This window comes from Alternaria ventricosa, assembly GCF_023758065.1.
Source record: "Alternaria ventricosa strain BMP 2768 chromosome Unknown scaffold_6, whole genome shotgun sequence".
NCBI classification, from domain to species: Eukaryota; Fungi; Ascomycota; class Dothideomycetes; order Pleosporales; family Pleosporaceae; genus Alternaria; species Alternaria ventricosa.
The window spans coordinates 885,496-910,241 of record NW_026055686.1 but is presented as its reverse complement, the minus strand read 5'-3'; the positions used below and the strand labels follow the sequence as shown (position 1 = coordinate 910,241).

The window sequence follows — 24,746 nt, the reverse complement described above, 5'->3', positions numbered from 1 at the left end:
CCCCGCAGAGCTCACGCGGTAAACTCTATTCCTGGCCATGATCGTCTCTGCTTCACTTTCCCCACGGGGATGGATGCTGTGGGGCCTCTCTTCTAAACATTGGTTCACTGGTCGGCTATAATGACGGGAGAATGCAAGATCGACGGCGTGGCATGATGTGGTTCAGCGTTCGGGGTTGACTGTACCGAATATCGAGGGGCCTGACCGGGGTAGCGATGCCCCGATGCATCATAATGGAATATTTCCAAAGCTGTTAAGAAATGGCTGCAGAGCGAAGCTTTTTACGTCTTACTCCTGATTTGACTCCGACTCTTGTGTATTACTTGTTAGCAGATATGGCAGGGGAAAACAAGCAAAAGAGATATGCGCTGATTGGCACGGGCGGCCGTTCGTCCTTCTTCTACACCGCGATAGCAACAACGTACAAAGAGACCTCTGTTGTCGTAGCGCTATGCGATACAAACCAAACACGACTTGACTTTGCGAACACACAGCTGGAGTCTCTTGGCCATCCTAAGGTTCCCACCTTCAAAGCGGCGGATTTCGATCGGATGATCCGGGAAACCAAGCCAGATGAAGTCATCGTAACGACAATCGATCGTACACACAACATCTATATCGTCCGCGCGTTAGAGCTGGGCTGCAATGTCGTAACGGAGAAACCTATGACCATCGATGCACCACGGTGTCGTGAGATCTTTAACGCAGTAGAACGAACGGGCAAGAAAGTGCGCGTCACCTTCAACTACCGCTACGCACCGCACAACACCAAAGTGTGGGAGCTTCTCCGCTCTGGCGCGATCGGGAAAGTGACAAGCATACATTTCGAATGGATGCTTAACACATCGCACGGCGCAGACTACTTCCGTAGATGGCACCGCGACAAGCGCAACAGCGGGGGTCTGCTCGTCCATAAATCAACACACCATTTCGACCTCGTCAACTTCTGGCTAGCTTCACGCCCGGAAACCGTATACGCACAGGGCAATCTCAACTTCTACGGGCGAGAAAATGCCGAAAAGAGAGGCATGCAGGAATTTTACACACGAGCCCACGGCAGCGAAGTGGCAAAGAGCGATCCATTCGCACTACACATGGAAAACAACGACAAGTTGAAGAGCATGTACCTTGATGCCGAGCATGAAGACGCGTACTATCGCGATCAAAGTGTCTTCGGCGATGGTATAAGTATAGAAGACACAATGAACCTCCTAGTGCGATATGAGAATGGCGCGGTGCTGACTTATTCTCTGACTGCCTACGCACCCTGGGAAGGTTTCCGTGTCTCGTTCAACGGGACCGGCGGCCGTGTAGAGATGGAAGTCGTCGAAAACAGCTACGTGAACAGCGGGGGAGACCAGTCGCTCGAAGGATCACTCGAAACGCGATCAATCACACTCAGGAAGCTTTTCGAGAAGCCGCAAGATATCGAGATCCCAGATTCCGTCGGTGCGCATGGGGGAGGCGATGAGGTGTTGCTAGCTGACTTGTTTGGCGAACAAGGTGCGGAAATCGACCAGGATATGAGAGCTGCGAGCCATATCGATGGCGCGCTCTCGATTTTGACGGGCATCTGCGGTAACAAGTCGATGGCTACGGGGCAAGTTGTGAAAGTCAGTGATGTATTCGTAGTGTAGATGGAAGCTTCATGCCATAGCCTCATGGCATGCGCAGGTATGCAGGACTAGCCGAGGTGTAATAAAGAGCTCTCAAAAGATTCATGCCAGCCCGCAGCAATATGCAGCGATAACCAGCACCTCCGTCGCTCAACTGTTGGACGTAGTGAGTGGGAAAGCAAAGTAACTTTGCAGGAGTAAGCGTCATTCTGTGGCCCCGGGGGGCGAACGCGGCTGCCCGCGTCGCAATCGCGCTAACTTCGACGCGCCTCCCCACCACCTGCACCTGGTTCACGTTCAGGCTGCCTTCACGATCATCGTGCTCCATGCACGCGTAACCATCCAGTTCCCAGATCGTAGAGAATCCCTGGAAATGTCACGATCAACACTATTCGGATCGCACCTCCATGTCAACGTTCAGAGGCATTGTAGCCGGTAAATGTCGCCCCGCCGTGCCTGGCGCGCTGTGCCCTAACTAACGCGTCACTGCAGAGTTTCCTCAGATCAGGATAGACTACTTCCGACAACAACCTGAGCATAAGGCGCCTCTTGCGTGTTTCCTGAGTCACGTGCATTCCGATCATTTGACTGGTCTGGAGTCGTTGCGGGCCCCATTCGTGTATTGTTCAGCTGCGACAAAAGAGGTAAGCGGCAAACCTGTGTAGAATGATTGTCATGCAAAAGCTGACATGCCTTGAAGATACTCTTGCGACTAGAAAAGTACCACTATCGCGTCAACTTCGCTAAAAGCATTCTTGAAAGTCGCAATGTCACGTACGATAGAAGCATGCGCAAGCTGGCTAAGGCGCTTCCTCTGGACACGCCAACCGTAATTGAGTTAGCGCCGGGCAACAGCATCAGGGTCACTCTTATCGATGCTAACCACTGCGTTGGAGCTGTCATGTTCCTGATTGAGGGTAATGGCAAAGCAGTACTTTATACTGGCGACATTCGAGCAGAGGAATGGTGGGTGAACTCGTTGATACAGAACCCAGTACTTCTGCCATACACGCTTGGAACCCGGAGATTAGACTGCATGTATCTGGACACGACCTTTGCCACGAAGAAAAAGCCCTATCGCCAGTTTCCGAGCAAAGCGCAAGGTATACAAGAGCTGCTCAGCAAAGTGAGTGACTACTCCGACGACACTATATTCTACTTCCATTCTTGCACCTTTGGCTATGAGAACGTCTGGATAGCGTTATCTGCATTTTTGGGCTCTCGAATTCATCTCGACGACTATCGAGCACGCATATATGGCTCCTTGTCCGCATTGGATAAGCGACAACTGCGAGAAGCGGGGCTCGACGTCTCAGCAAGCAATAAAGCACTCCAAGAGTCTGGACTTGAGATCCGTGAGGCTCCTGCTTTATGCGGTTTCAAAAATGGAAATCACATACAACCGGGCTGTTTGACCTCTCATGAGGACGTTCGCATTCATAGCTGCGAGCGCGGCATGGGCTGTTCCGTCCTAGACCGCGATACGAACGCCAAGATTGTACACATCATCCCGATCGTCGCGCGCGCCAACGGTGAAGACATTGCTGAGTTGGGTGCGGGAGGTGGAAAGGGTGACTTGGATCAAAAAGAAGAGCTGGAGTCTGGCGGTATGAGCGACGTCAAGAAGTTGATGGAGCTCTGTGCTGCATCCATAAATGATGAAGAGTTGCTTGGAAAGGTCATCAACTTACTCCAGCAAACTCTATTGGGAGACGGCAAGCTCGACCTTGGTAAGCAGCTACAAAAGCAGTTCGAAGACGCCCAACACGATTTGTCTGTAAAGACCCTCGTCTCTGTGCTATCATCGAATGTTTTGGAAGATTCGAAAAGCGAACCGCCACTCAACAAGACCATTAAGTTTCCGTACAGTCGCCATTCTTCCTACTCCGAGCTTTGTTGCCTTGTGAGAGCTTTCAGCCCTAGGGACATATTTCCGTGCACTGTTGACGAGACCCATTGGACACCTGAACTCAGCATGCGGAATCTGTTTGGCAATCTCTGCTCAGGTGAACTTTTCTCTCACGACGCGGTCATGATGGAGCTGTACAGAGCCAGAGTGGACTATGAAGGCCGGCAGAAACGAGGCAGGAAAGAGAGCCCGACGAACACGCAAATGACTGGCGATGGGACTGCGAGCCCGCCTGTGACCAAATTGGTCATCGAGGAAGCCGTTGCATTACCTCCATATCAAACTGCTCCGAAAACCCCGACGGCAATAGACACCATCCAGCCATCAACGCTTCCATCCACGTCAGAGACTTCTCTGCAAAACAGTCGTCAAGATCAAGTGGCTGTCCAGAGTCCAGATCATACAGTAATCGATTCATCTTCAGCTCCCAAGCGAAAGACCGGGGTCTCCAATACTCCCTCTAGGATGGAGCCGCCAGTACCCAGTCCCCACAAGAAGCAACGAATAACGCATCGACAACTCGCGTATGACGCAGCAATTGGAAAAAATGGCCTGTCCTGGAGCGATTTCGGAGGCTTGGTATCAACTAAAAGCAAGAGGACCCAGGATGAGCAGGAGCTATGAGTGACACTCTGGCTTCGTGGGGGCTGTATACATGAACGAGTTTCGCGAGAACGTGCGACGCGTCGATGTTAGTCTGTTGCAATTTATTTGACCAGGAACAATGCGGGAATAGCGTTCATATGCGGTGGTATTGGACTGTGCTCCTTTGTACCAACGCCATACACATTCGTCAGCGTATTGCCTCCTGTGCAAGTATAACTAGCCACAACTCTACGCTTCTTGGGATTCCCTTCGTCTAACTCCTCTTCGTCAATTGCGTCTTGTTACACATCCTCATCTCATCAGGCTGAGTCCTCTCATCCCAGTAGCGTACCCTGTGCCTGAATGTCCATGTCGCGCCCCAGCCCGGCCTCTCTCATGAAGTCTGTCGCCTGCACCGTATCGACCCACCAATACTCGCCAAATACCTTTAACGGAAAGTCTTCAACCTTCGCACCTCGTCCGACATGCGACGCAACCGCCGCCTTGAGATCACATTCATAACTCCGCATCAAGGTCTGCCTCTCCAATTCCCAATCTCCGAAGTCGTGTAAAGTAGACAACCGAGCCCTGTTTTTCCAATGGTGCTGTATGGCCTCAAACCGACCGAGGTCAACCGGTAGCCCAGTAAATTCCGTGAACTTGCGTTCCATAGCGGAAGCGAGAATCTGCCATGCGCGTCCATGGCCGTCTGAGCAGAGGCTTCCTGCACGACTACGGCTGCCGCGGCAAGAGTATTGTTGGAAGAATGAATGACAGATTTCGTGTAACAAGGTGCCAAGCATGTCGAAGCTGTCTAGAGTTGGCTGTATCGTGATATTGTAGTAAAAGTCGGGCCACGCTGCGCCCATCGCGTCTGAATATTGAATGTGAGACTCAGTGAGCCAACTGAATTTGGATTTGCGGTAGAACATGTCAGAGCCGAAGAAGAGGACGTTGATCTGCGTCCACAAGTCTCGGATTGAGGAAATGGGAAAGACTTCGTCGAGACTGGTAGGTGACGCAGCTGGTGTGTTTGGAAAGAACAGCGACATGTAGTGTTGTATCCAGGTTTGAATATTTTTCAAGGCGGTGAGTTGTGTGGTATTGAGTGTGTCGATGGGTCGGTCGAAGTATCGTACTGCCGTTCTCGTCAATGTCATCGCTTCGCTCCGGAAAGGCGAAGCCATTGTTAAGGGCTCGTAGCATTGATATCCAAATTCGTTTGCGGCACCCTTGAACTTGAGTTTTGGGTGATGGTGAAGACGTAGGATGCAATTGCAGTAGGATTCATAAAGCCGTGGATCACACTAATCACACCGACACACTGGTTTGGACTCGTCCGTGTCGACGAGTTTGCGAAGTTCTTCGAGAGTAGTTGGGCATGGTAATCTCTGCTTTTGCTTGCGTCGAAAGACGTTTCTGAGGCTGGATCGGATATGGAACTCGATGCCTAAAGATGATTGTACGAAGTCAGTATTTGTCTCACATACAGTTCATACATGGATATTACCAATGTGAATTTCTGGCATCTTGATGATATTACCAAGCGACCTGCGGTGGAAGTTGATGTGGTGAGTGAGCCCAGGAAGATTTTAGAACACCTGCAGCTCCGTTTTGTTAGGGAGTGATTTGATGTGAGAAACTTCGTTAACTCTACTGGCGACTCTGCAGAGCAAAACGGTCGGTGATTCACTCATATAAGATGTGCTTTTTCCCTCTGATTTGCATCGTGATGTGGGTGATTTATGTAAAGATGAGCCGTGGCATTGCAATGGGTTATCAAAGACGAGCCATTCACAATCCCCATAACTCATCTCATACCTGTAAGAAATCGTGGTTAGGTGTGGAGACGACCACTTCGAACGAACCCTGGCGAACCAGCGGTTCCGACTTACCAGCACCCGAACGTGTACACCCAAAGTTGCTTGCGAAGCCCAAGCAATGGTTCGTCCAATAGAATCATGTCGAATGAAAAGCATTCCGAACTTATGAAAGGCGAGTACGTTCCAGAGTTTTAGGTCGGGATATCATTATGCAGTTAAGTGATACGGGATGCGTATGCCGAAGAACCCTCGTTGTTTTATTTGGCTCGGGCTCGTCATTGCTTATCGACTTCCTGAACACTACTTCCTAACAATTCATCAGTGTCCTACGCCACCTGCTACCCAGTTCATGAATTCGGGATCGCCTGGATTTGGGAACATTCCCCTATCCTGGGGCGGTTGTCCTTGCGCTTGCTGTTGTTGAACAGGCACACCTTGATTCAGCTGCTGTTGCTGTTCTTGTTGCCGTCTTCTTTCCTCCTCCTGTCTTCTTTGCCTTTGTGTCCTGTAGTAAAGCAGGAAGGCCAAAGCCCCGCTCAAGGCCAAGATGATGAGTGATTCCAGAATGTCCGAATCAATCTCGTCGCCATGATAGCCGTCGCCGTAAAAGTCGTCGCCGGCGGTATGCGTGTCGTCGTAATCATCAGCTTCGTAGTCGTCCCAGCCAGCGAGTTCGGCTTCGAGAAAGGCGTTCAGCCACTCCGAGAGCGTCCATTGTTTCTTGACGACTATAGCCATATTAGCATCCAGACGTCAAAAAGATGCAAAGGATGATGACTTACCGGGATCTTCTTGAATGGATTTGATGTTGCCGTTTGTAAAAGTGTTCCACCAACTCCGGAACCTAAGCTTGTACAGTGCCAAAACGACAGGTAAATAGGCCTCACGTGGATTCGTCTCCAGAGCCAGATCATAGTGTCTCTTTGCGAGGTGGAAGTCTTGATCAATACCGATGCCATTCTCATGCATCCAACCCAGGTTCCACATGGCTTGTGCGCTTCTCATGGTCTCAGCTGCGGCTTGGTAACAAGCTGCAGCTTTTTCAGAATCAGGTTGTGTTCCGAGACCCATCAGGTAATAATCTCCCATCTTGACCATAGCATCAACGTTCTTCTGTTCGGCAGAGCGCGTCCAGTATACCAAAGCCAGGAATGCGTCGCTAGCTAGCGAGGCCTTTTGCTTCATAAAGGGCACAAGCGAGTTGAATGTAAAACGAGGCTTGACTTGATCAAGGAGGTAAGCCACGTTGGCCTGTGCGACCTCGAAGCCCTGTTCAGCTGCCATCATGTAACTTACGAGTGCGGTCTCTAGGTCACCATTCGCATACGCCTCATTAGCTTCGGGGAAAGACGTAGAGACGAGTTCGGCTTTCTCTGCTACGATCTTGTAATACGTGGCCGCCAAAGGACAGGACTTAGATCGAGCGATACCGTTGTGCGTCATCTCAGCTAAGTAGTAGAAGGCCTCGAGATGTCCGTGCCTAGCGGCAAGTTCAAAGTATTTGGCGGCGACGGCGATGTCCCCCTGATCCAGGAAGAGCGCACCTAGCCGAACTTGTGCGACTGCCAAATCCTGGTCGGCAGCCGCGCCGAATAGCTCAGCAGCCTTCACGGCATCTTGAGGTACACCGAGACCTTTCAGGTACATGATACCCATGGAGTATTGCGACAGCGCATCGCCCAAGTCCAAGCCACGTCGGAACCATAATTTCGCAATCTCGAAGCTTTGTGGCATGCCCTCACCGCGCAGGAACATGCGACCAAGGTAGCCAGCAGCCTTCGCGGCCAGCTTCTCGACAGTAGGCGACACGTTCGCATTGGGCTTTCCGTTCTGCGGCCAGTACATGCGCGCAAGCTCCATGAAGCGCTTCTTGGCCGCTGGGAGGTCGCGCTTCAAAGTTCGTGCGCCATCGTAGTTCAGCTTGGCAAGATTGAACGTGGCCCTAGCATCGCCCTTTCGAGCCTGGAGATCCATGTATTCGAAAACGTCGTCGAGGGAGGAGAAGGCGTCGGACTGAGCGCTGGCGACTTTGGCATTGGGTCCGGAGCTGCTTGTACTCGCGCCTTCGCCATACACGCCACCTTGATCGTCAGCGATGTTGTAGGACTCCCGCGGCATAGAGTGGCCGCCAGGTGGCCCAGACCGCATGTATGCAATAGCCTTCTCCGCGGCCGCTTTGTAGAAGTGCACAGCCTCCTCGCAGTTGCGCGGAGTAGAGATGCCTGCCGAATGCCTGTACGCCACAGCCATCTCTGAACGCACGTCTCCGCCTTCTGCGCCTAGAGTATAGTATAGCATAGCCTTTGCCTGATCCTGCTTGACTGCTCCACCAATGCCAGTCGCGTACATGAAGCCAACCATGTGCTGTGCCGATGCATTGCCGTTCAAAATCGCGAGCTCGTGGTATCGTCGAAAGGCTTCGGAGTAGTTGCGCGGGTGCGTGTAATTGCCGTAGAAGTTCATCTCGGCGAGGGTAAATATTGCGTCGGGATTCTTTTGGACCGCTGCCTCTTCCAGCAGGGTAACGGCTTGTGACAGAGAATGCCCCAGCTGCTTCGGTTGTGGGTTTGTCGTCAACAGCTCCTGCTGTGGGGGGCCATTCATGAAGAGGAGGAAGAAGACCTCTTTCGCGTAGTACGCGCTGGTACCCAGGATGCCAGACTTCTTATCAAAGTTCCACCATGGTGCGGCAGCCGGTTTGATCGTGTGTAGGAGCGTCGTGGCCTCATTGAAGGCCAGTACGCCCTGGTGTGGATTCGCGCCTCCTTCTGTGTTCCCCCATCTTGACTTCCAGGCCTCCCTGCTTTGGTCCGAAGAAACGCATAAGAATAGTGAGAGAAGAACTGCGGGTCTACAAGTCAGTCAGAAGCTTCCTACGTTGCCTGTGCAGATGCGTACCGAAGAGAAGCGGCACACGCCGCGGTAGCTGTGGCCTCATTGTGGGTATATGTCGAAATTCAAAGTGATGCGAAGAAAAAAACTCATGGCGTCATCTCGGGAGGGCGGAAGCAGAGGCGCGACTACGGGTAGGCAGTCGTGGTGAGGTTGTTTGTAGAGGCCAGCTTTCCACTATCACAGCCGGGGTGGCAGTTGCGCCCCCGATGCGTGGCTACCGCAGCCAATGAGCGTTGACGTCACTCATGTCACAGGTTCACGCGCTGCAACTTCGCCTTGAGCTTTCCGCTTCGACTCGTAAACGACAACCGAGTATCTACTTGCAACTGATATTCAGCGCGCTTGCTTCATGCCGTCGTCGCTTGTTCCGCTATCTTTGCGGACGAAAGCCCTCGGGCAAGGGCAACCGACCTCTTTCTGCATTTGTCATCGTCGGAAGCACTAACATCCTTGCACGTATCGTCATGATTTCCAGACGCGTTTCTACGCGAAGTCTCTCTCTTTCATTATCGCTGGATAGCATTCCTCTTATCTTTTGATATTGTACTGGAAGTCGTATGTCATGACAGTTTTGAATACCTCGGCAGAACGCGAGCCCCTGCTCCAGCCTTCGATATCGCCGCCCTTATCGAATAGGGAGGCCAAAGATGATGAACAAGTCATTTCAACGTCGAGAGGCGCACTGATAGTTGGCTCTGTCGGTCTCTTGATTTTTTTGCAAGGTATGTCTTCAAAGATCTCCGCGCTTCGCCATCATAGAATCCCGTCTTCGATCATGTATAATTCCATCTATGCATGGTAATGGTGGCAAATTAATCGAAGTCATACTCTGTCCAAAGTCCACAAACTATGCGAAATAAACTTGACCTAACATTCACGACAGCTACGAACATCTCTATCCTTACAACGACCCAATCATCTATCGCTGCAGATCTAGATGCCTTCGAAACTGCCAGCTGGTTTACTTCATCGTATCTCATCGCCATGTCTTCTCTCGCTCCTTTGATGGGACGATTATGTCAAGTGTTTAGTCCGCGGTTATGCATGTTCTTCTCCACCATGTTGATAGCCATTGGATCGGCCATCACGTCCACATCTGTGTCTTTCGAACACTTTATCATCGGCCGCGTTGTAACTGGAGCTGGTGGCGGTGGCATTTTCATCGTCGCTAGCATCATGGCAATCCAGATGACCAGCCCTAAGAGAAGAGGCTTATATATGGGCCTTGCCAATACTGCAATGACAGTCGGTGTCTCACTTGGAGCGGTCATAGCGGGCGCGCTGGAACCTAGAATTGGATGGGTAAGTCGCCATTTTAATTGACGACACTTAACGAGCTCGACTAACACAGTCACAGAAACCATTGTTTGGCATACAGGCACCAATAAGCTTTGTGGCCGGATTGGGTCTCCTCTTTTCAATCCCAGCTAGCCATACTTCAAAGAACATCAAGTATGAAAATCTCTCGATCCGCGAAAAGCTAGCCCGCATCGACTACTCCGGAGCTCTGCTCTTGACCACCACCATTGTACTCTTCCTTCTTGGCTTATCTGGTCCAAAGGTTCTCCCAACGCCGATCATTCTATCGGCTCTTGCCCTTCCAGTATTCGTTCTCAACGAGGCCTACGTCGCTGGCGATCCCGTCATTCCAGTCTCCGTTCTACGATCCCGTGGAACTCTGTTGACCTGCCTTGGCACGACTGGCTTCATGATGGCCCGTTGGAGTATCCTCTTCTACACGCCCGTATATGCGCTTGCCGTTCGGGGTTGGGCTCCGGCTGTCGCTGGATCAATCCTCATTCCCACTAACGCCGGCTTTGCAACCGGTGGTCTTCTTGCTGGCGTCTTTCATATCAAGCGCACGGGCAGCTTCTACCTTCATACCGTCGTTGCGATGGCACTGTTTCCCATCACTATGGCTGTCCTAGCTCTCATTTCTACACCAACAAGTCCGTGGGGTCTATATGTTGCTATGGTGTTCCTCAACGGACTTGTTACTGGCGCGGCAACGAACTACGCACTTGTCCATCTGCTCCATCTCACACTCCCAGAGGTGCACCCAATCGTCATCTCTCTCCTTGCTACATTTCGCGGCTTTTCAGGCTCTTTCGGTTCGGCCATTGGTGGTGGCTACTTCGTTCGCGTACTGCACAAATCTTTGGATGAAGGTTTTGCGCAGGCTGGGTTGAAGAATCGCGGTGAACTCACCCGGAGACTATTAGGAAGTCCGGCACTTGTAGGTAAGCTGGAAGGCAAAGACAGGGTCGTCGCCGTCGGGGCATACGCGGATGCACTCAAGGCATTGTTCCTTTGTGCCGTAGGACTCTCCATCATCGTCGTGCTTGTACAGGCCGGTACAGGTTGGAAAGAGCCGGAAAAGAGTGAGGATCAAAGAGCGGAAGAGGAGGTGGAAGCCGAAGACGGGATGCCTGCAGGTGCTTGAGCTAGATGTTCAGTGCAGCTATCTTTTGTCTTTTTCTGTTGTGCATAGCCATGTCAGCACTCATCATTCTATGGTGCAAGGACTTCCTTTAAGCGCTGATAGTCTCCTTTCCATACTCACCTACCCATCATTTTCTACGTCTACTGGACTTCACGATGATGATCTCTCACCGTGAGATTTCCTGGCGCCCTGTCATTTCTTGCGCAGGTACCCGTCATGCATGCTAGCGTCATCATCGCGATCCCCTCACTGTTTCCATCGTCTTCCATTGTATCACTCGGCTCCCACCCGGTCTCGCTTCGTCTGTTTGTTGTCGTTGGTGCAGGGTCCACTGCCTCGCGCCTGCCTATATAAAATTTCGCACGCTCTCACCTCCGCTCCTGCGACCCCACCTCACCAGCGACGACGTGCGAGACCAATTGTACGATCAAGAGACAGCGACCTCATTGTCGACCGCCTGCGACGCATACTCTGCTCATACAAGGTCAGTTTCTCTCACCTCTGGCGTATTCACACGTCGGTCTCCAGGCCCAGTCAGCCTGCTCCGCAAATTCGCAAGTGCGCACACTCAGTTTTGAACGTGTCGCGCGCAAACCACGAGCTTCAAGCTGAGTTCAGCCTGGGGTTTCTAGGCGCTTGACCGACGCCCGTCGCGCTACACTGCACTGCTGCTGTCCCTGGTGTGCAACCAGCTAACGAACTGCGCCTAGTTCACCTCGCTTACACCCTCCACAGTCTTCATCATGGCTCGTGGTTCGACTAACTTGTACTCGAACATGGTATCCAACCCGTACCCCAAGGCCAAGGAGCATGTTGCTCGTATCTCCGTTTGCGAGCTCTGCGACCGCGAGATCCTCACCAAGGACTGGAACGGACACAAGAACTCCAAGAAGCACCGTGAGGCTGAAGCAAAAGAGCGCGAAGAGTTAGAGAAGACCAAGAACCCAGCTGGTACTTTCGGCGGCGACGCTACAAGCTTCGGTGGTGGCAACGAGTTCAGCGGTACCAACGAGTTTGCTGACGCCAACAACGAGTTCGGCTCTGGTGGTGACACCTTCGGCGGCGCTACGACTACCGCCAATGACGGCTGGGGCTCTGCTGGCGGTTTCTCTACTGCAAACACTACCAGCTACAACAACGGCGGCGGCGGTGGCGGCGATCGGGCCTGCTTTGGCTGTGGTCAGACTGGTCATCAAAAGCGTGACTGCCCCTCTGGTGGAGGTGGAGGTGGCGGTGGCGGCGACCGTGCCTGCTTCGGCTGTGGTATGACGGGTCACCAGAAGCGCGATTGTCCTCAGGGCTCCGGTGGTCAAGCCTGCTTCAACTGCGGCGAGACTGGGTAAGTCGAACTCTTGCAGAGCATCCTGGAGTATCACGCTAACATTTGTCAGACATCGCAAGACGGAGTGCACTCAGCCTCGTAAGCCCATGGCTGGTGGTCCTGGTCGCGCATGCCACAACTGCGGAGATGAGGGTCATATGTCGCGCGAGTGCGACAAGCCTCGTGTCATGAAGTGCCGTAACTGCGACGAGGAGGGTCATGCCTCTCGCGAGTGCGACAAGCCTCGTGACTGGTCCCGCGTAAAGTGCCGTAACTGCAACAATTTCGGTCATGGCGAGAAGCGTTGCCCCGAGCCTCCTGCTGAGACTGCTGGCGGTGACTGGGGCGATGCCGGTGGCTCGACCGCTGCGGCTGGCGGATGGGGTGACACTCCGGTTGAGTCGAGCGGCAACTGGGCTGACGACACCACCGCAGCTGCCGATGCCAATACTTCTTCTGGCTGGTAGACTGACTGAGAGTCGTTCCATTCGCTTGTTGGTACGATGATATCTCAGCATTGCCCAACATACGCGATTCTTGCAAGGATGGGTGACAGACTTGGACGACGATCGAGCCAGTGGCTATCAGTGAGGAAGGCTACGAGTCTCATTTGAGCTCAGGGACGATGGAGAATTTTGTTAGGGTAGTGGAGAGGCAGTCAACGGGTATGCAGTTACACTATAAGCGAAACGCAACCATGTACAGCAAGGTACTCTACAAATACCAAACAAACACTAATCCGTATACGTATGTTCAACTGCGCTCCATGCTAACACATAATGATATGCTATGTGACACTTGCTGCTTGTGGCTCTGCTGTATCTGCGTTAAATTCTCGTCTACTGACTATACTACCTTGCTCAGTACATCGTGTGCCAGCCATAGAGACGACTTTCAGCCATAGATAATCATCAACCATTTGTCTTTGTCAAATAAGTAACAAGGGCGGCGGCCACGGTCAGAGAATACATAGCGATTGCCACGGATTTCTGTCAGACTTCTCATTCGTGGGACATCATTTAAATGAATATAGATATTGCGCAGGTAAATTCCCAGCGCAGTGAAGGGTACGGCCGATAGGTGAGGCTGGGCTTGTCGTTCCTTATTAGTACCCTTGGCAAGATTACATGTCTCTGCCCAGGGCCATTAAAAGGGCTTGGGGGGTTGATTTCATTTACAGAAGATACTTGAGGGGTACATGGTAGACCCTTCACTCACCTCTGACGGCTTCCAGATATCCCGGTCTTCTTCGTCCGAGCACGCCCAAAAAGAAGGCCGAAACCCTATTGCAGTTCGCAAACACTTGATTAGTTAGACTATTGGGAGGCAAAACGAGTGAAGCAACCTAGGAGAATATACACTACACAATGTCTGTTCTGCATCGTGACATAGCCAAGGTGGAGTCGGAACGACAGCCATAACATGTGAAGAAACTTAGCGGAAACCAACGATGACGAAGGCTACCACTACGGGATGACATGGCTGCTGGACAGCTCGAGGGTTCAGAGATAAGGGCGCGTCCCGAAGGTTTCCAAGGTTCCAAGGCTCTCTCTGTATCAGCCCTGGATGATAAGCCCGGGGCGTACGGCATCCGGTCCTTTTCCCAATCCGAGATCCAAGCCTCTTGGGATCTCCGGACCTCGTCGCCGTAAGCTTACGCGCATAGCCTCGTTCAGATGCCACCATGGTATTTGGAAATCAGAGCCTTCACGGTGGTCGTTTTGGAGGCGCAAACATGTGGCTGAAGCGACTTCTGCATCTCATGAAGCAGCGGTCAAAACTTTCCAGCGGATCAAGACTTCTAGAGCCCAACGGTGTCTAGTAGCAGGGCTGTAGCGCAACGTCTCCGCACCATAGCGCGTGGAAGGCTCGCTACGGGGTCGCTGCTCGGCGCTACGGAGTTGTCTCCAGCTTCCCCTCGTCGGAACCGTCGAAGTAAGCTTTAGCGGTGACTCGTGCACTGATGCGCTAGCCCTTGACATGTTGCCCTACGATCCGATAGATCGAGGATATACCGTGTCGTGATTGATTGACGTTGAGTGAGAAGTCTTGCCACGGCGTAATATGCAAATTAGTTTGAACACTTGATCAGAGCTCGCTTCGTGAACCTATATGTCGTGAGACCACTCCCCATGTCTCAACGGGCACCTTGGCAGCGTTGATGCGATCTTCTACCTTTGCGATCTTATTTGCCTTTTCGCAAATCGCCATCGCTGGTGTGGCTGCGCAGCCAATGTCTCCGCTTCTCCTTGTTACTCGGGACGAAAGCCACAAACATGTCAACCTGGACGAGCTGCCATCACATCGCGTTGCAGTGATTATCATATGCATTCTGTTTGCATTTGTTCTCGCGTTGGCCCAGGGTAAGTGCATTCGAATTTTATGTTGACCGTTTCGTATCCAGACGTCGCTCAGAGCGTTTGCTGACTGTTTGGTAGGATATCGAGCAGGCCGCATGGCTGGCCAGAAGTCCAAAACTCGGGTGTCGGATGTACTCGTGTTCGCGCAAGGCTTCATCTGCTCGGCCTTTCTATTTGCCACAGCCATACAGATAGCTGGACTGGGTCTGCAAACGGATGCTCAATGTCATGCTGCCATACGAGTCTGCATCGCCATGTACAGTGCGGACAAGATAGCACTGTAAGTGTTTACTCGAGCGTGACGGTCACCCAGAACCCGGATACTGAACAAACGACAGATACCTCTTCTTGCTGGAGCGCGTTCATATCGTACGAGCTCCCTTTGTGGATCGCACAAGGGATATGCTGTATGTCTTTGGAGGGATCTTTGTCACGGGTGGTTTCCTCGCGATCATGGGATGGCAGTTTGTCAACCCAATGGCTGTCTTGAACCACCAGACAGGTGAATGCAGGATAGGCATCGAGCGGCCGGCTACGATCGCGATCATCGTGCTGGACATCCTGATGAACACTGTTCTCACGGGAATCTTCGTCTGGCAGCTTCGACCAGCACTGAGTTCATCGGCACCTAGGATATTCAGTTTCGCAAGCGACACTGCTGGTACATCAAGTGACTCTTCAATGCAGAGACTCCGACTTTGGATGAAAGGAACACGACGGGCCGTATCTTCTCGGAACAACTTGCGAGTCATGCTGGTTCGAAATGTTGTTGGCTCCGGCTTCATGTTGTTTGTCACTTTGTGCAACAACAGCCTGTTCCTCGCCTGGAGTTTTGCGAAGATGAGCCATGCTTGTCTGCTCATGTGCCTTGCTGATAGTAAGTTTACGATCCGCCCATTGTGGTCAACACACGCTAATGCATAGTTCAGTCTGTCTCGGTATGCTTGTCACCCAATGGCTGACGATGCGTTCGGCTGATCCGGAGATATCGCCACCGGCATCTCGAGCTTCTCTCGTAGACGAACGTACCGATTCCGAGGTTTCCTTTGTGAACGAGAAGCCTGTTCCTATCAGCCGTGTGCTAGATAAGGTACGCTTTAATCTCCGTTGAAGGCGGCGATGCTGTCAAGAAGTTGTGTTTTGCGACATGTGTCTTAGTAGTCTCAAGCTACAGAAGGACCGGAAGGATCTATTTGCGGTGTGCTCCATGGAATCATCACCGCCCTTCTTCGGTCTTGTTACATACCGACTTACACAAGATTGGCCACGCTTGCCTTCATCCTATACGGTTTCCTAGCACCTTCCTGCGTAACTAATACGACGCCATCCCGGATCAGCGAGTGCCGAACAAAAAGGAGTGCACTGGGCGACAACGAATTTGGTACGCCACGCTCTGTTTGATGCGACCAAGCGCTGCGCGGTGTTGCATGGCTGCGGTTGTACGGATATACCCCGATCGTCAGCGGACGAGGCTAGGAAGCGCAATGGGAACGTTCATGGATCATCTTTGGAGCAGGTCGGTTTGAGATGAGACTGTACTCGGATTCCATTGTGCGAGCCCATGACGTCAGCCAGATAAATCAGGATCTTACCGGACGAAGACTAGCGTTAAGCTACCGCAAACCTTGGAAAGAATTGCCCAGGTATGCACAACATCCGCACATGCATTGCGAGTACAGTTCTTCATACCATGGTACATAGTTCGGCAGAAGCTCATCTTGAACTGTGTCAGGAGTCATAATGTTGACGACCGAGTTTCAGTGAGTTCAGCTAAATCACCTTGTTCGTATGGGCAATATGACAACTGAAGGTATCAAATTCCACTACGCCATCCCACTCTTTCCATTCTGATCTCGTTATCGTCCATATGTCGGACGTCTCATATTACATGAAAGTGCTCACCGCTTAGTTAAGAGGTGGATCGAAGAACCACATCCCCTCACGTTTCACCACTTTCTCATCTCTCTCCACATGCTCGTGATATCTCTTGCATACGTTTCCCCTCAACCCGAGCAAGTATTCTCTTAAATTTGAACTTCCGCCGAATGGCTCAACGATGTCTTCCTTCCCACGACCTTCCATTCTGAAGCCCTTCGCAAGGTTGACCTGCCACTCGGCCATGTCCTCCGTCTGACCGCAGTTCAGCATGATGTCTTGCATCATGGTCCTCAAAGCAGAGTCCCTCAGATGCTCCTCGATATAGTTCATGATGTCGTAGGGCAGTGGCTGTGCGTCGCGCAAAAGCTTGTTGAAGAACACATCCACAATCTTGTTGCGCAGGAGCGGGATATCGAAGGTGTCGGCAGATACGTGGAGTTCGCATAAGAAGAGGTATCTCACATTATTGTCATTGCTGGAGTCTAGGCTGCCGCTGTAAAGCCAGTTGGCGAAGGCGTCGAATCGCTTTGGCATAGAGCACGCGAGGTGGATCGGTGTGCGCTCCTCGTCGGAGGAGGCGGGAAGGACCTCGTGGAAGTGTTGCGAGCGCGCTCTGAGTGCTTCGACATGTAGGTCATACTGCTGGATATTGCTGCCAGCGCCAACCTTGATCGTGACTGTGTCGTGCTTGTTGGTGATGGTAGGCGCGGTCCATGGGCGTACGCACCGTGCTAGTGGGTGGCTCATCGTAACAGTGTTGGAGTTGCTTTCGTTGGCGGAAAGGTAGATTTTGTTGCATAAGTTCTCACCTGTTGTAAAAACCGTTTGCGTATCTCTTGGTAGGCAGCGCACTCCACTAGCCGAGAAACCGAAGTGAAGGTGAAGGTGAAGATGCGTTTGTGGTATCCTAGCCATCCTGAGAAGTATGCATGCACATCTCCCCTATGAGCAGCTGCAAAAATTGTCAGTCGTCACATGAGGGTATAAAAGCAATACAATTAGTATATATACTGTGTTTTGAATATTCACGAGGATCTGGTTACCCCATAGCAGGATCATGGAGCACAGCAACGAAAGGGCGGCATGCGTGTGGTCAAAATGGATCAGATAATCTCAGACGTACTGTGTTCATGCACTAGGAAGGTAGCTCTATCATGATAGTGAACAACGATCAATACTTCAACAGTCTTAGAACAGCCAACGGATGCACTTGTATCGTTGACCGAAAGTCTTTCGCATAGTTTGAAAGGTAACATGACGACCTTGCCATATCGTCTCCTAAGTGCACCTGCGCCTCGGATTAGCGACTGCCGCTGAATTGCCACATCCGACAGGTAGACTTCCGAATGGACATCTCCTTATGTGGCTTCCCTCTCTGTGTGTACATGATATCTTTCGCAAAAGCTCTTCCGCGTGTTGGAGAGCCAAGTGTCTGCATTGATCCTTGAGCCGTCACCCGGAACCAAGCCTCCTTCCCGACATTCCACAATGATGTCCATCAGGAACTATTTGTGGCAATTGAAGAGACGAGCCTTGTCACATTTTCTGAAGCCGCCGGTTGTTATCAGTATATCGACAATCAGCTTTCTCATGCCGTCTCCTTCAGATGTGTTGGTGTACAGAAATTCTGTAACACCTACTCTGACCTGCCTCTCTGCTACCCAGAAACGGTACAGAGAGTCCAGAACAGCATTCTTGAAGATAGACGCCTGATGAAAGTCGGCGAACACGTACACAGTCATCGCTTTTGTCCAGTGGAACTGAGCCGCATTGTCCATGCAGTCTACAACACCGGAGTTGAGCCAATAGTAGAAGACGTTGAAGGTTTCAGCGTCGATGTCTTTCAGACGTAGATAGGTTGAGCCGCATTCCTTGAACGAGCCGTTCAGCATGCGATCAAAGTAGCTCGAGAAGTGACAAAGCAGCCCGCGATAGATCTTGAACTTTTTCTTGGCGTTGTCGGGTCCGACCGCGATGGTGATGATTGTGTCGTATACATGGCTGAGACTTTCAGTAAAAATTCTGGGCTGGGCCTATGTTGGACTTACGCTGGTGGTTTAGCGGGTGGGTAAGCACAGGGAATCGGCCCGGGGATTTCTGCGGCGTCGCTAGTGGACGTCACTGCAGTCGCCATCGCGTGAGATGGGATCGCAGAAAAGGAATGTTGTCGAAGGTCTAGTGACGCGGTTGAAAATGGAGAGGGAATTCGAAGGTACTCGTGCAAAGACTAATTGTCTTGGCGGGCGCTCGGTGAGAGTGGAAGTGAAAGTGAAAGTAAGAGTAAAAACACCAACCGACAACTCGAATCTGATAACATACGGCACCCTTGATAGATGTCAGAAGACTTCCTATGTATTTCCCGCGATTTGATTGACAATGCGACGGGGTATGGTAGCATTGGCAGAGCTCGTACATTCTCTCTGAGCAAGCCAGGCTACTACCTCGAAGTAACGTGCTATATGCTGTTGTTGGCAGCACGTAACCACGAACTGCACATAAAAGCAGAGACCACAGCGAGACTAAACACAGGGCGATCATGATAACATACAATTGAGCATAGATAGGTTTTTGAATCCGAATCGACTTTGCATTACAAGAACGAGTTGGCCAGGTTCTCGAAGTATTTCCTAGCGCCGTCTAGGTCGACGTTCACGGTAGCCTTTGATCTTTCTCTCTCAGTGAGGGTCTTTCCCAAGGAGGCTTGCAGGGCTTCGATAGTGGACTTCTCATTTGGCTGGTTCACGATCTGAAGATTCATGCTACCACTCTCAACCTCTTTGCCGCCAACCACAATGATGTGATTGTACTTCTTCGTCCTTGCTTCAGCAATCTTCTTCCCTAGCGAACGGTCGCTCGTATCGACATCGATGGGCAGGTGTATAGTCGATAATGGGAGGGGCTTGGGTGAGGACGCGGACGTGGCTGGTACGTCGGAGGGTGTGAGACCGGAAAGGACAGACTGAATGCGCGAGACATGTTCGAGGACTTTTGGGTCTGAGTTTAGCGATAATACGATGGCTGGCCGAGGCGAAAGCCAGAACGGATATTTGCCGGCATAGTGTTCGATCAGTAGAGCCATGAAGCGCTCGATGGAACCGTAGATGGCGCGATGAACAATGACTGGGCGGCGAAGAGCCGGATCCAAACCTGCATCCATAGACGACTGCGGCCCTGCCTCCAACTCTTCTGGCGAAGCTTGGTATTGCAGGTCGAAGCGCTGCGGCAGCTGGAAGTCAAGCTGTATGGTTGCAGTCTGATGCTCCTTACCGTTCGAGTCTTTCAAGATAATGTCAATCTTCGGACCGTAGAAGGCTCCGTCGCCCTCGTTGATTGCCCATTCACTTCCGATGTTGTTCAACGCGGTAGTCAGTTGCTCCTCCGCTCGATCCCACTCCTCGATGGTGCCTATGAAGCTGTCCTTGGGACGAGTAGAGAGAAGCAGCTTGTAGGGTCCCAGTCCAAACGTGTTGTATACCATGCCCACGAACTTGAGCGTCTGCTCAATCTCTGCCAGAATCTGGTCTGGCCGACAGAAGATGTGCGCGTCATCCTGGTGGAACCGCCTGACTCTGGTCAGACCTGTCAACGCGCCTGAGATCTCGTTCCGATGCAGAGCGCTGAAGTCGGCGAGCCTGACTGGGAGATCTCTGTAACTCTTGATCTCGTCCCTGAACAGCAAACAGTGGCCGGGGCAGTTCATAGGCTTCAGACCGAACTCGCCGTCTTCCCCGCCTTCTGCTTCAGGTATCTGCGCCGTTGTCCCTCGTCCCTGCACACTGAACATGTCCTCGGCATAGTTCTCCCAGTGCCCAGACTTCTCCCATAGCGACTTCTTATATATTATGGGCGTGATGACCTCTTGAAAGCCGAATTGCGGATATTGCGCACGCAGGAACGACTGCAACTTCTGGAAGACGTAGGCACCGTTGGGAAGGATGAGCGGCGAGCCGGGGCTATACGGAGATGTGATGAAGAGGTTGTGTGTTTGCGCGAGGGCTCGATGGTCTAGAGGAGGTGTAGGCGGGGTGCCGGCGGTAGGGTTCAGTTGCGCATTGGCGGGTGCTTCAGACGAGACGGTCACCGTGTGCTGCAACTGGTGGGGCGCGGAGCAAGAGCAGCTGCGCGTGAAGAGACGCCCATGTTGGCGCCACCTCGTTGGTTCTAATTGCGCCCGTCTTGCAGTCCGTAGCGCGAGGGAAAGCTGGCGTAGTGGCATCGGAAAGTCTTGACTGCTGCACCAACTTCGCGTGCTGTTCAGGATGCACTTTCTGGACTAGTCGTCTTGGCGCACGCGAGCTCGAACATGACGTCGACGCGTCTGTACGCCAACACCACTTAAACCCCAAACGCGGTCAGGTACTACAGGTTCGGTGCTAGGGCCATCGCTCTGGAATTCCACTAACAACAAAAGTGCTTGATGTCTCTGCGACGCACTAAGACACTGTATGCGCCAGAAGCCTGATTGGCAGGCCCCACGTCACACGTAGGAAGTGGCAACCTGTTCTACCCAGCCTCCTACAACGACACAAAGGCAGTCAGTGAGACAGTTTGGGTCATCACTAGACATACCACTGCCTAAATCTATAACTACCACCTGCTCTCTATTGTATTCTTACCTTGACCCACTCATCCGTCAGCCCTACGTCACAGATTCTAGATACCATCAACTTAGAATATGAGCGCACGTTCGCGGCGACTCGAACACAGCTTGGGAAGTAGCTGGGGCGACGCTGATTACGCATCCGGTGACGAAGGCTCCATCCACTCGGCCAGCGACGAAGCCAGCGAATTGGAACTAGAGGACTCTGACAAAGAAACTGTACAAGAACCACGGACGACAGTGACACCCAGACCTAAGCGCAATCACCTCAGCAAGTCAACACCTACGGCGCAAACGCAGGCTCGACCCGTGAGGAAGCCAGCAAGTCGGACCAAAGCCAGCCAGTCGCAAAGGATAGGACCCGACAGAACACCGAATCAAGACGCATCCGAGCCGAGCTTCATCATGCCTTCCATGAATAACTCGCCAAGTGGTTACAGCGGCTCGCCAGGTCCAAAATCTCAGCCGCGGAACCGAACAAGAAACACGACCCAGAACCGCCCATCAGACTCGCCCCTTGCACCAGGCAGCTCTTTCACGAAGGGGTCTGCCAGCGGATACCCGCAAGCGCCACAACAAAACCAGGAAGAAGTGAGCCCATGGCACTACGTGAACCTCTTTTGGAACAACGTCGCCGTACCACTCCTGGCTCACTTCCTAGACATCTTCTCCTACGCGATGCGACACTTTATCAAGCCGTTCTTAGGGGTCGCCCTTGGTGTTGGTATCCTAGTCTTCGGCATTCAGCTAGCATCCGGAATACTACGATCCACGGTATCAAACGCTGTCATGGGGCCTGTTTGCGCGATACCAGGCTCTTCTTACCTCATCCCCGCATGCGGTACGCTAGACACGTCAGAGCCTCAGGCCGACTTCGAGGAACTCATCAATGTTCAAAGTCGATTTGAGGATATCTTGGACGCATCAAAGGATACCTCTGCCCTGCCGGCCACGATCAAGAACTCTGAGCTGGCCATTCGTGACCTGCGAATTCTTGTCAAGCACTCTCGTCTCCCGAGCCGAAAGGCACTGGACAACGAATTCGAGTACTTTGTACAGACAGCCAACGAAGCTTCCGTCGATCTCTCCCGTTACAACAGTCGTATAGGGGCAGCCATGGACCGTGTGATTGCGACGAACACCTGGACCATGAACGTGTTGTCTGGTATATCAGAAAAGGAAGCTTCTATTGGCGCCGTTGGCCGAGTTATCAACCAGATTACGGGTGCATTCGTCGCGCCCCCACCAACGCTCCAACAACGCATCTTCGACCAATACGTTGCTCATGTCAGCAAAAACAAAGATGAGATTACGCGTCTTATCGAAACAGCTCAAGCTCTCCTTCTTGTTTTGCAAAACCTCGATGAGCGATTAGGTACCATCTACGAAATTGCAACAGGCGATGACCAGACAATAACGGGCAGACAAGAAGAGCTTTTGTCTAGCCTCTGGACAAAGCTCGGCGGTAATCGCGGGGATGTAAAGGCCAACACCAAGTCCCTCAATTTACTTGCCAATATTGGTGCCTATCGCAAGAGAGCGGTCAATCATGTGTCCGGCACCCTTCTCAAGCTACAAGAGATCCAGGCCGAGTTAGAGAACTTGAGAGAGGGCGTTGCAGCGCCAGAAATATTGGGTTACAGAAGTGATCTACCTTTAGAGTATCACATTGATACTATTGGGAAGGGCGTGGAAAGGCTGCAGGTCAGCCGTGGAGAGCACATGAGGGTTGAGGGGGATACGTATAAGAGACTCATGCGTGGTGGCGATGAGGCCGAGGGTAGGAGGGAATTGCCTGGACCGACAGTCACCGTGAGGGCGAAGTAGTAGATCGTCTCGACATTGGAAACTTTGGATAAACTTTGGATTAGTACTTGGATATTCTTTGACGGCGTTCACGAGATTGTCTTTACTTTCTGACTTTATCTTTCTACTTGGTACATCCCTAGATACCCATCTCATCCATAACTCATGACCGCAATGAACCATTCTTTTTACAAAGTTCAATACATCTGTACCTCAACCAGACATCTCCTCACACCTCCATCGCTTCCATCTCCTAAGCCCTCAAACTCCATCTCATACGCTACACATCCTCTCTGCGCACAAGCTTCTCTGAAACCATCCACGCTACCTCCAACCCCAAAGTACACTCTCTTCGCCGCTACCATCGTCTTGCCCGTCTTCACCCGTCCCATAAGCGCGACGATCGCATCCGTAAACGCCGTAAGCGAAGCCGGCGAATAGATGGTCTCCGAACCCAAGATAAACGTGTTCAAATCCGGAGATGAAGGAACCATATCCAGAAGCTTCTCGACTGGCGTCCAAGATCCAGAAATGAATGTCATCGTGATACCAATCTCACTCATTGCCTTCTTGAAAGCACCCAGGATCTCAGGAGTAAGATACAACTCGCCATTCTCCTCCGGTCCCAATAGCGGATTCCCCGTCTCAGGGAACAACGCTGCACTCTCCTCAGCACCTAGCGTACCTACCCATGTCAGAAGTAGGTTAGGTAGAGTGACGAGCCTTAGAACGTCGGCGTTGTAATCTGTCAAGGTGAAATAGATACCAAGTTGGTTCTTGACCGCATATTGGAGTAAGAGAAGCGAAGGCAGCGCAGACCCGCAACCCATCTCGATGACGTGACCGACGCGCATGAGGTCATCGAGATCTTTCCGCGGTCCACGATCGAGTAGGTAGCGGACGAGATCGAGACTGCATTCCCAGGTCTTGTAGCCGCCTTCGTAGACGTTTTGGCGGAGGTCGGAGTCCTTGAGATAAGTCAGTTCGTGGATGCTCAGTAAGATAGAGTGAGGGAGTAGGGAGTTACATCGAGGCCTGTCAAAGGTGTTTGGGATGATCCATCATCTTCGGCCATGAGTTGAAGGCGTACATCGAAGAGCTCGCGGCGGGGTAGCCGGGTTGTGAAGCCTTTGGGGCTTGTTATGTTGATGGTTGAGTAGGAGAGTTTGTCTGGGAGGCTGGCTAGCTGAAATGATTGTCAGTATCGCTCATAGGATTATCTTCATCATCTGCATGAGAGAGAAATCGTCAGAGAGGGTGGAGAGTTGAGAAGTTGTCCCGAATCTACACAAAATTACAAAGCGCGTACCTACCAGCTCATCGAGATCATGTGTTTTGGCCGCTATAGGTGGTGGGACATTGCTATCTGCCGTTGTTTGCTGCTGCCCTTGCTCTTGCACATCGTTGGGGTCTTCTTCTATGTCGTCGCCTGAAAAGCCGAAACTGAATGCCATGATGAGATACTGAACTGGGGTTGGATCAGGTTAGACTGATATGCAAGATGTTAGTT

The 24,746-nt window shown here is 51.9% G+C and overlaps 10 protein-coding genes across 10 annotated transcripts; 5 read left to right on the top strand and 5 right to left on the bottom strand.

The window, feature by feature from the left end:
• Nucleotides 1-260: 260 nt before the first annotated feature.
• Nucleotides 261-1,637, top strand: J4E93_004393 (uncharacterized protein; the record flags this gene model as incomplete). Its single annotated transcript, XM_049342321.1, has 1 exon — nucleotides 261-1,637. The coding sequence occupies one exon, from the start codon at nucleotides 261-263 to the stop codon at nucleotides 1,635-1,637; it is 1,377 nt and encodes a 458-aa protein (XP_049200473.1).
• A 766-nt stretch (nucleotides 1,638-2,403) lies between these two features.
• Nucleotides 2,404-4,149, top strand: J4E93_004392 (uncharacterized protein; the record flags this gene model as incomplete). Its single annotated transcript, XM_049342320.1, has 1 exon — nucleotides 2,404-4,149. The coding sequence occupies one exon, from the start codon at nucleotides 2,404-2,406 to the stop codon at nucleotides 4,147-4,149; it is 1,746 nt and encodes a 581-aa protein (XP_049200472.1).
• A 2,102-nt stretch (nucleotides 4,150-6,251) lies between these two features.
• Nucleotides 6,252-8,871, bottom strand: J4E93_004391 (uncharacterized protein; the record flags this gene model as incomplete). Its single annotated transcript, XM_049342319.1, has 3 exons — nucleotides 6,252-6,661; nucleotides 6,716-8,776; nucleotides 8,832-8,871. The coding sequence occupies 3 exons, from the start codon at nucleotides 8,869-8,871 to the stop codon at nucleotides 6,252-6,254; spliced, it is 2,511 nt and encodes an 836-aa protein (XP_049200471.1).
• Nucleotides 8,872-9,677: 806 nt separating this feature from the next.
• Nucleotides 9,678-11,271, top strand: J4E93_004390 (uncharacterized protein; the record flags this gene model as incomplete). Its single annotated transcript, XM_049342318.1, has 2 exons — nucleotides 9,678-10,130; nucleotides 10,186-11,271. The coding sequence occupies 2 exons, from the start codon at nucleotides 9,678-9,680 to the stop codon at nucleotides 11,269-11,271; spliced, it is 1,539 nt and encodes a 512-aa protein (XP_049200470.1).
• A 743-nt stretch (nucleotides 11,272-12,014) lies between these two features.
• On the top strand, nucleotides 12,015-13,059 carry J4E93_004389 (uncharacterized protein; the record flags this gene model as incomplete). Its single annotated transcript, XM_049342317.1, has 2 exons — nucleotides 12,015-12,610; nucleotides 12,663-13,059. The coding sequence occupies 2 exons, from the start codon at nucleotides 12,015-12,017 to the stop codon at nucleotides 13,057-13,059; spliced, it is 993 nt and encodes a 330-aa protein (XP_049200469.1).
• Nucleotides 13,060-16,857: 3,798 nt separating this feature from the next.
• J4E93_004388 (uncharacterized protein) lies at nucleotides 16,858-17,577 on the bottom strand (the record flags this gene model as incomplete). Its single annotated transcript, XM_049342316.1, has 1 exon — nucleotides 16,858-17,577. The coding sequence occupies one exon, from the start codon at nucleotides 17,575-17,577 to the stop codon at nucleotides 16,858-16,860; it is 720 nt and encodes a 239-aa protein (XP_049200468.1).
• A 758-nt stretch (nucleotides 17,578-18,335) lies between these two features.
• On the bottom strand, nucleotides 18,336-18,964 carry J4E93_004387 (uncharacterized protein; the record flags this gene model as incomplete). Its single annotated transcript, XM_049342315.1, has 2 exons — nucleotides 18,336-18,831; nucleotides 18,879-18,964. The coding sequence occupies 2 exons, from the start codon at nucleotides 18,962-18,964 to the stop codon at nucleotides 18,336-18,338; spliced, it is 582 nt and encodes a 193-aa protein (XP_049200467.1).
• A 456-nt stretch (nucleotides 18,965-19,420) lies between these two features.
• On the bottom strand, nucleotides 19,421-21,046 carry J4E93_004386 (uncharacterized protein; the record flags this gene model as incomplete). The annotated part of the gene is made up of 1 exon (XM_049342314.1): nucleotides 19,421-21,046. One exon carries the CDS (start codon nucleotides 21,044-21,046, stop codon nucleotides 19,421-19,423), a length of 1,626 nt encoding a protein of 541 aa, XP_049200466.1.
• A 459-nt stretch (nucleotides 21,047-21,505) lies between these two features.
• J4E93_004385 (uncharacterized protein) lies at nucleotides 21,506-23,257 on the top strand (the record flags this gene model as incomplete). The annotated part of the gene is made up of 1 exon (XM_049342313.1): nucleotides 21,506-23,257. One exon carries the CDS (start codon nucleotides 21,506-21,508, stop codon nucleotides 23,255-23,257), a length of 1,752 nt encoding a protein of 583 aa, XP_049200465.1.
• Nucleotides 23,258-23,433: 176 nt separating this feature from the next.
• On the bottom strand, nucleotides 23,434-24,690 carry J4E93_004384 (uncharacterized protein; the record flags this gene model as incomplete). The annotated part of the gene is made up of 3 exons (XM_049342312.1): nucleotides 23,434-24,204; nucleotides 24,264-24,422; nucleotides 24,550-24,690. The coding sequence occupies 3 exons, from the start codon at nucleotides 24,688-24,690 to the stop codon at nucleotides 23,434-23,436; spliced, it is 1,071 nt and encodes a 356-aa protein (XP_049200464.1).
• Nucleotides 24,691-24,746: the final 56 nt, after the last annotated feature.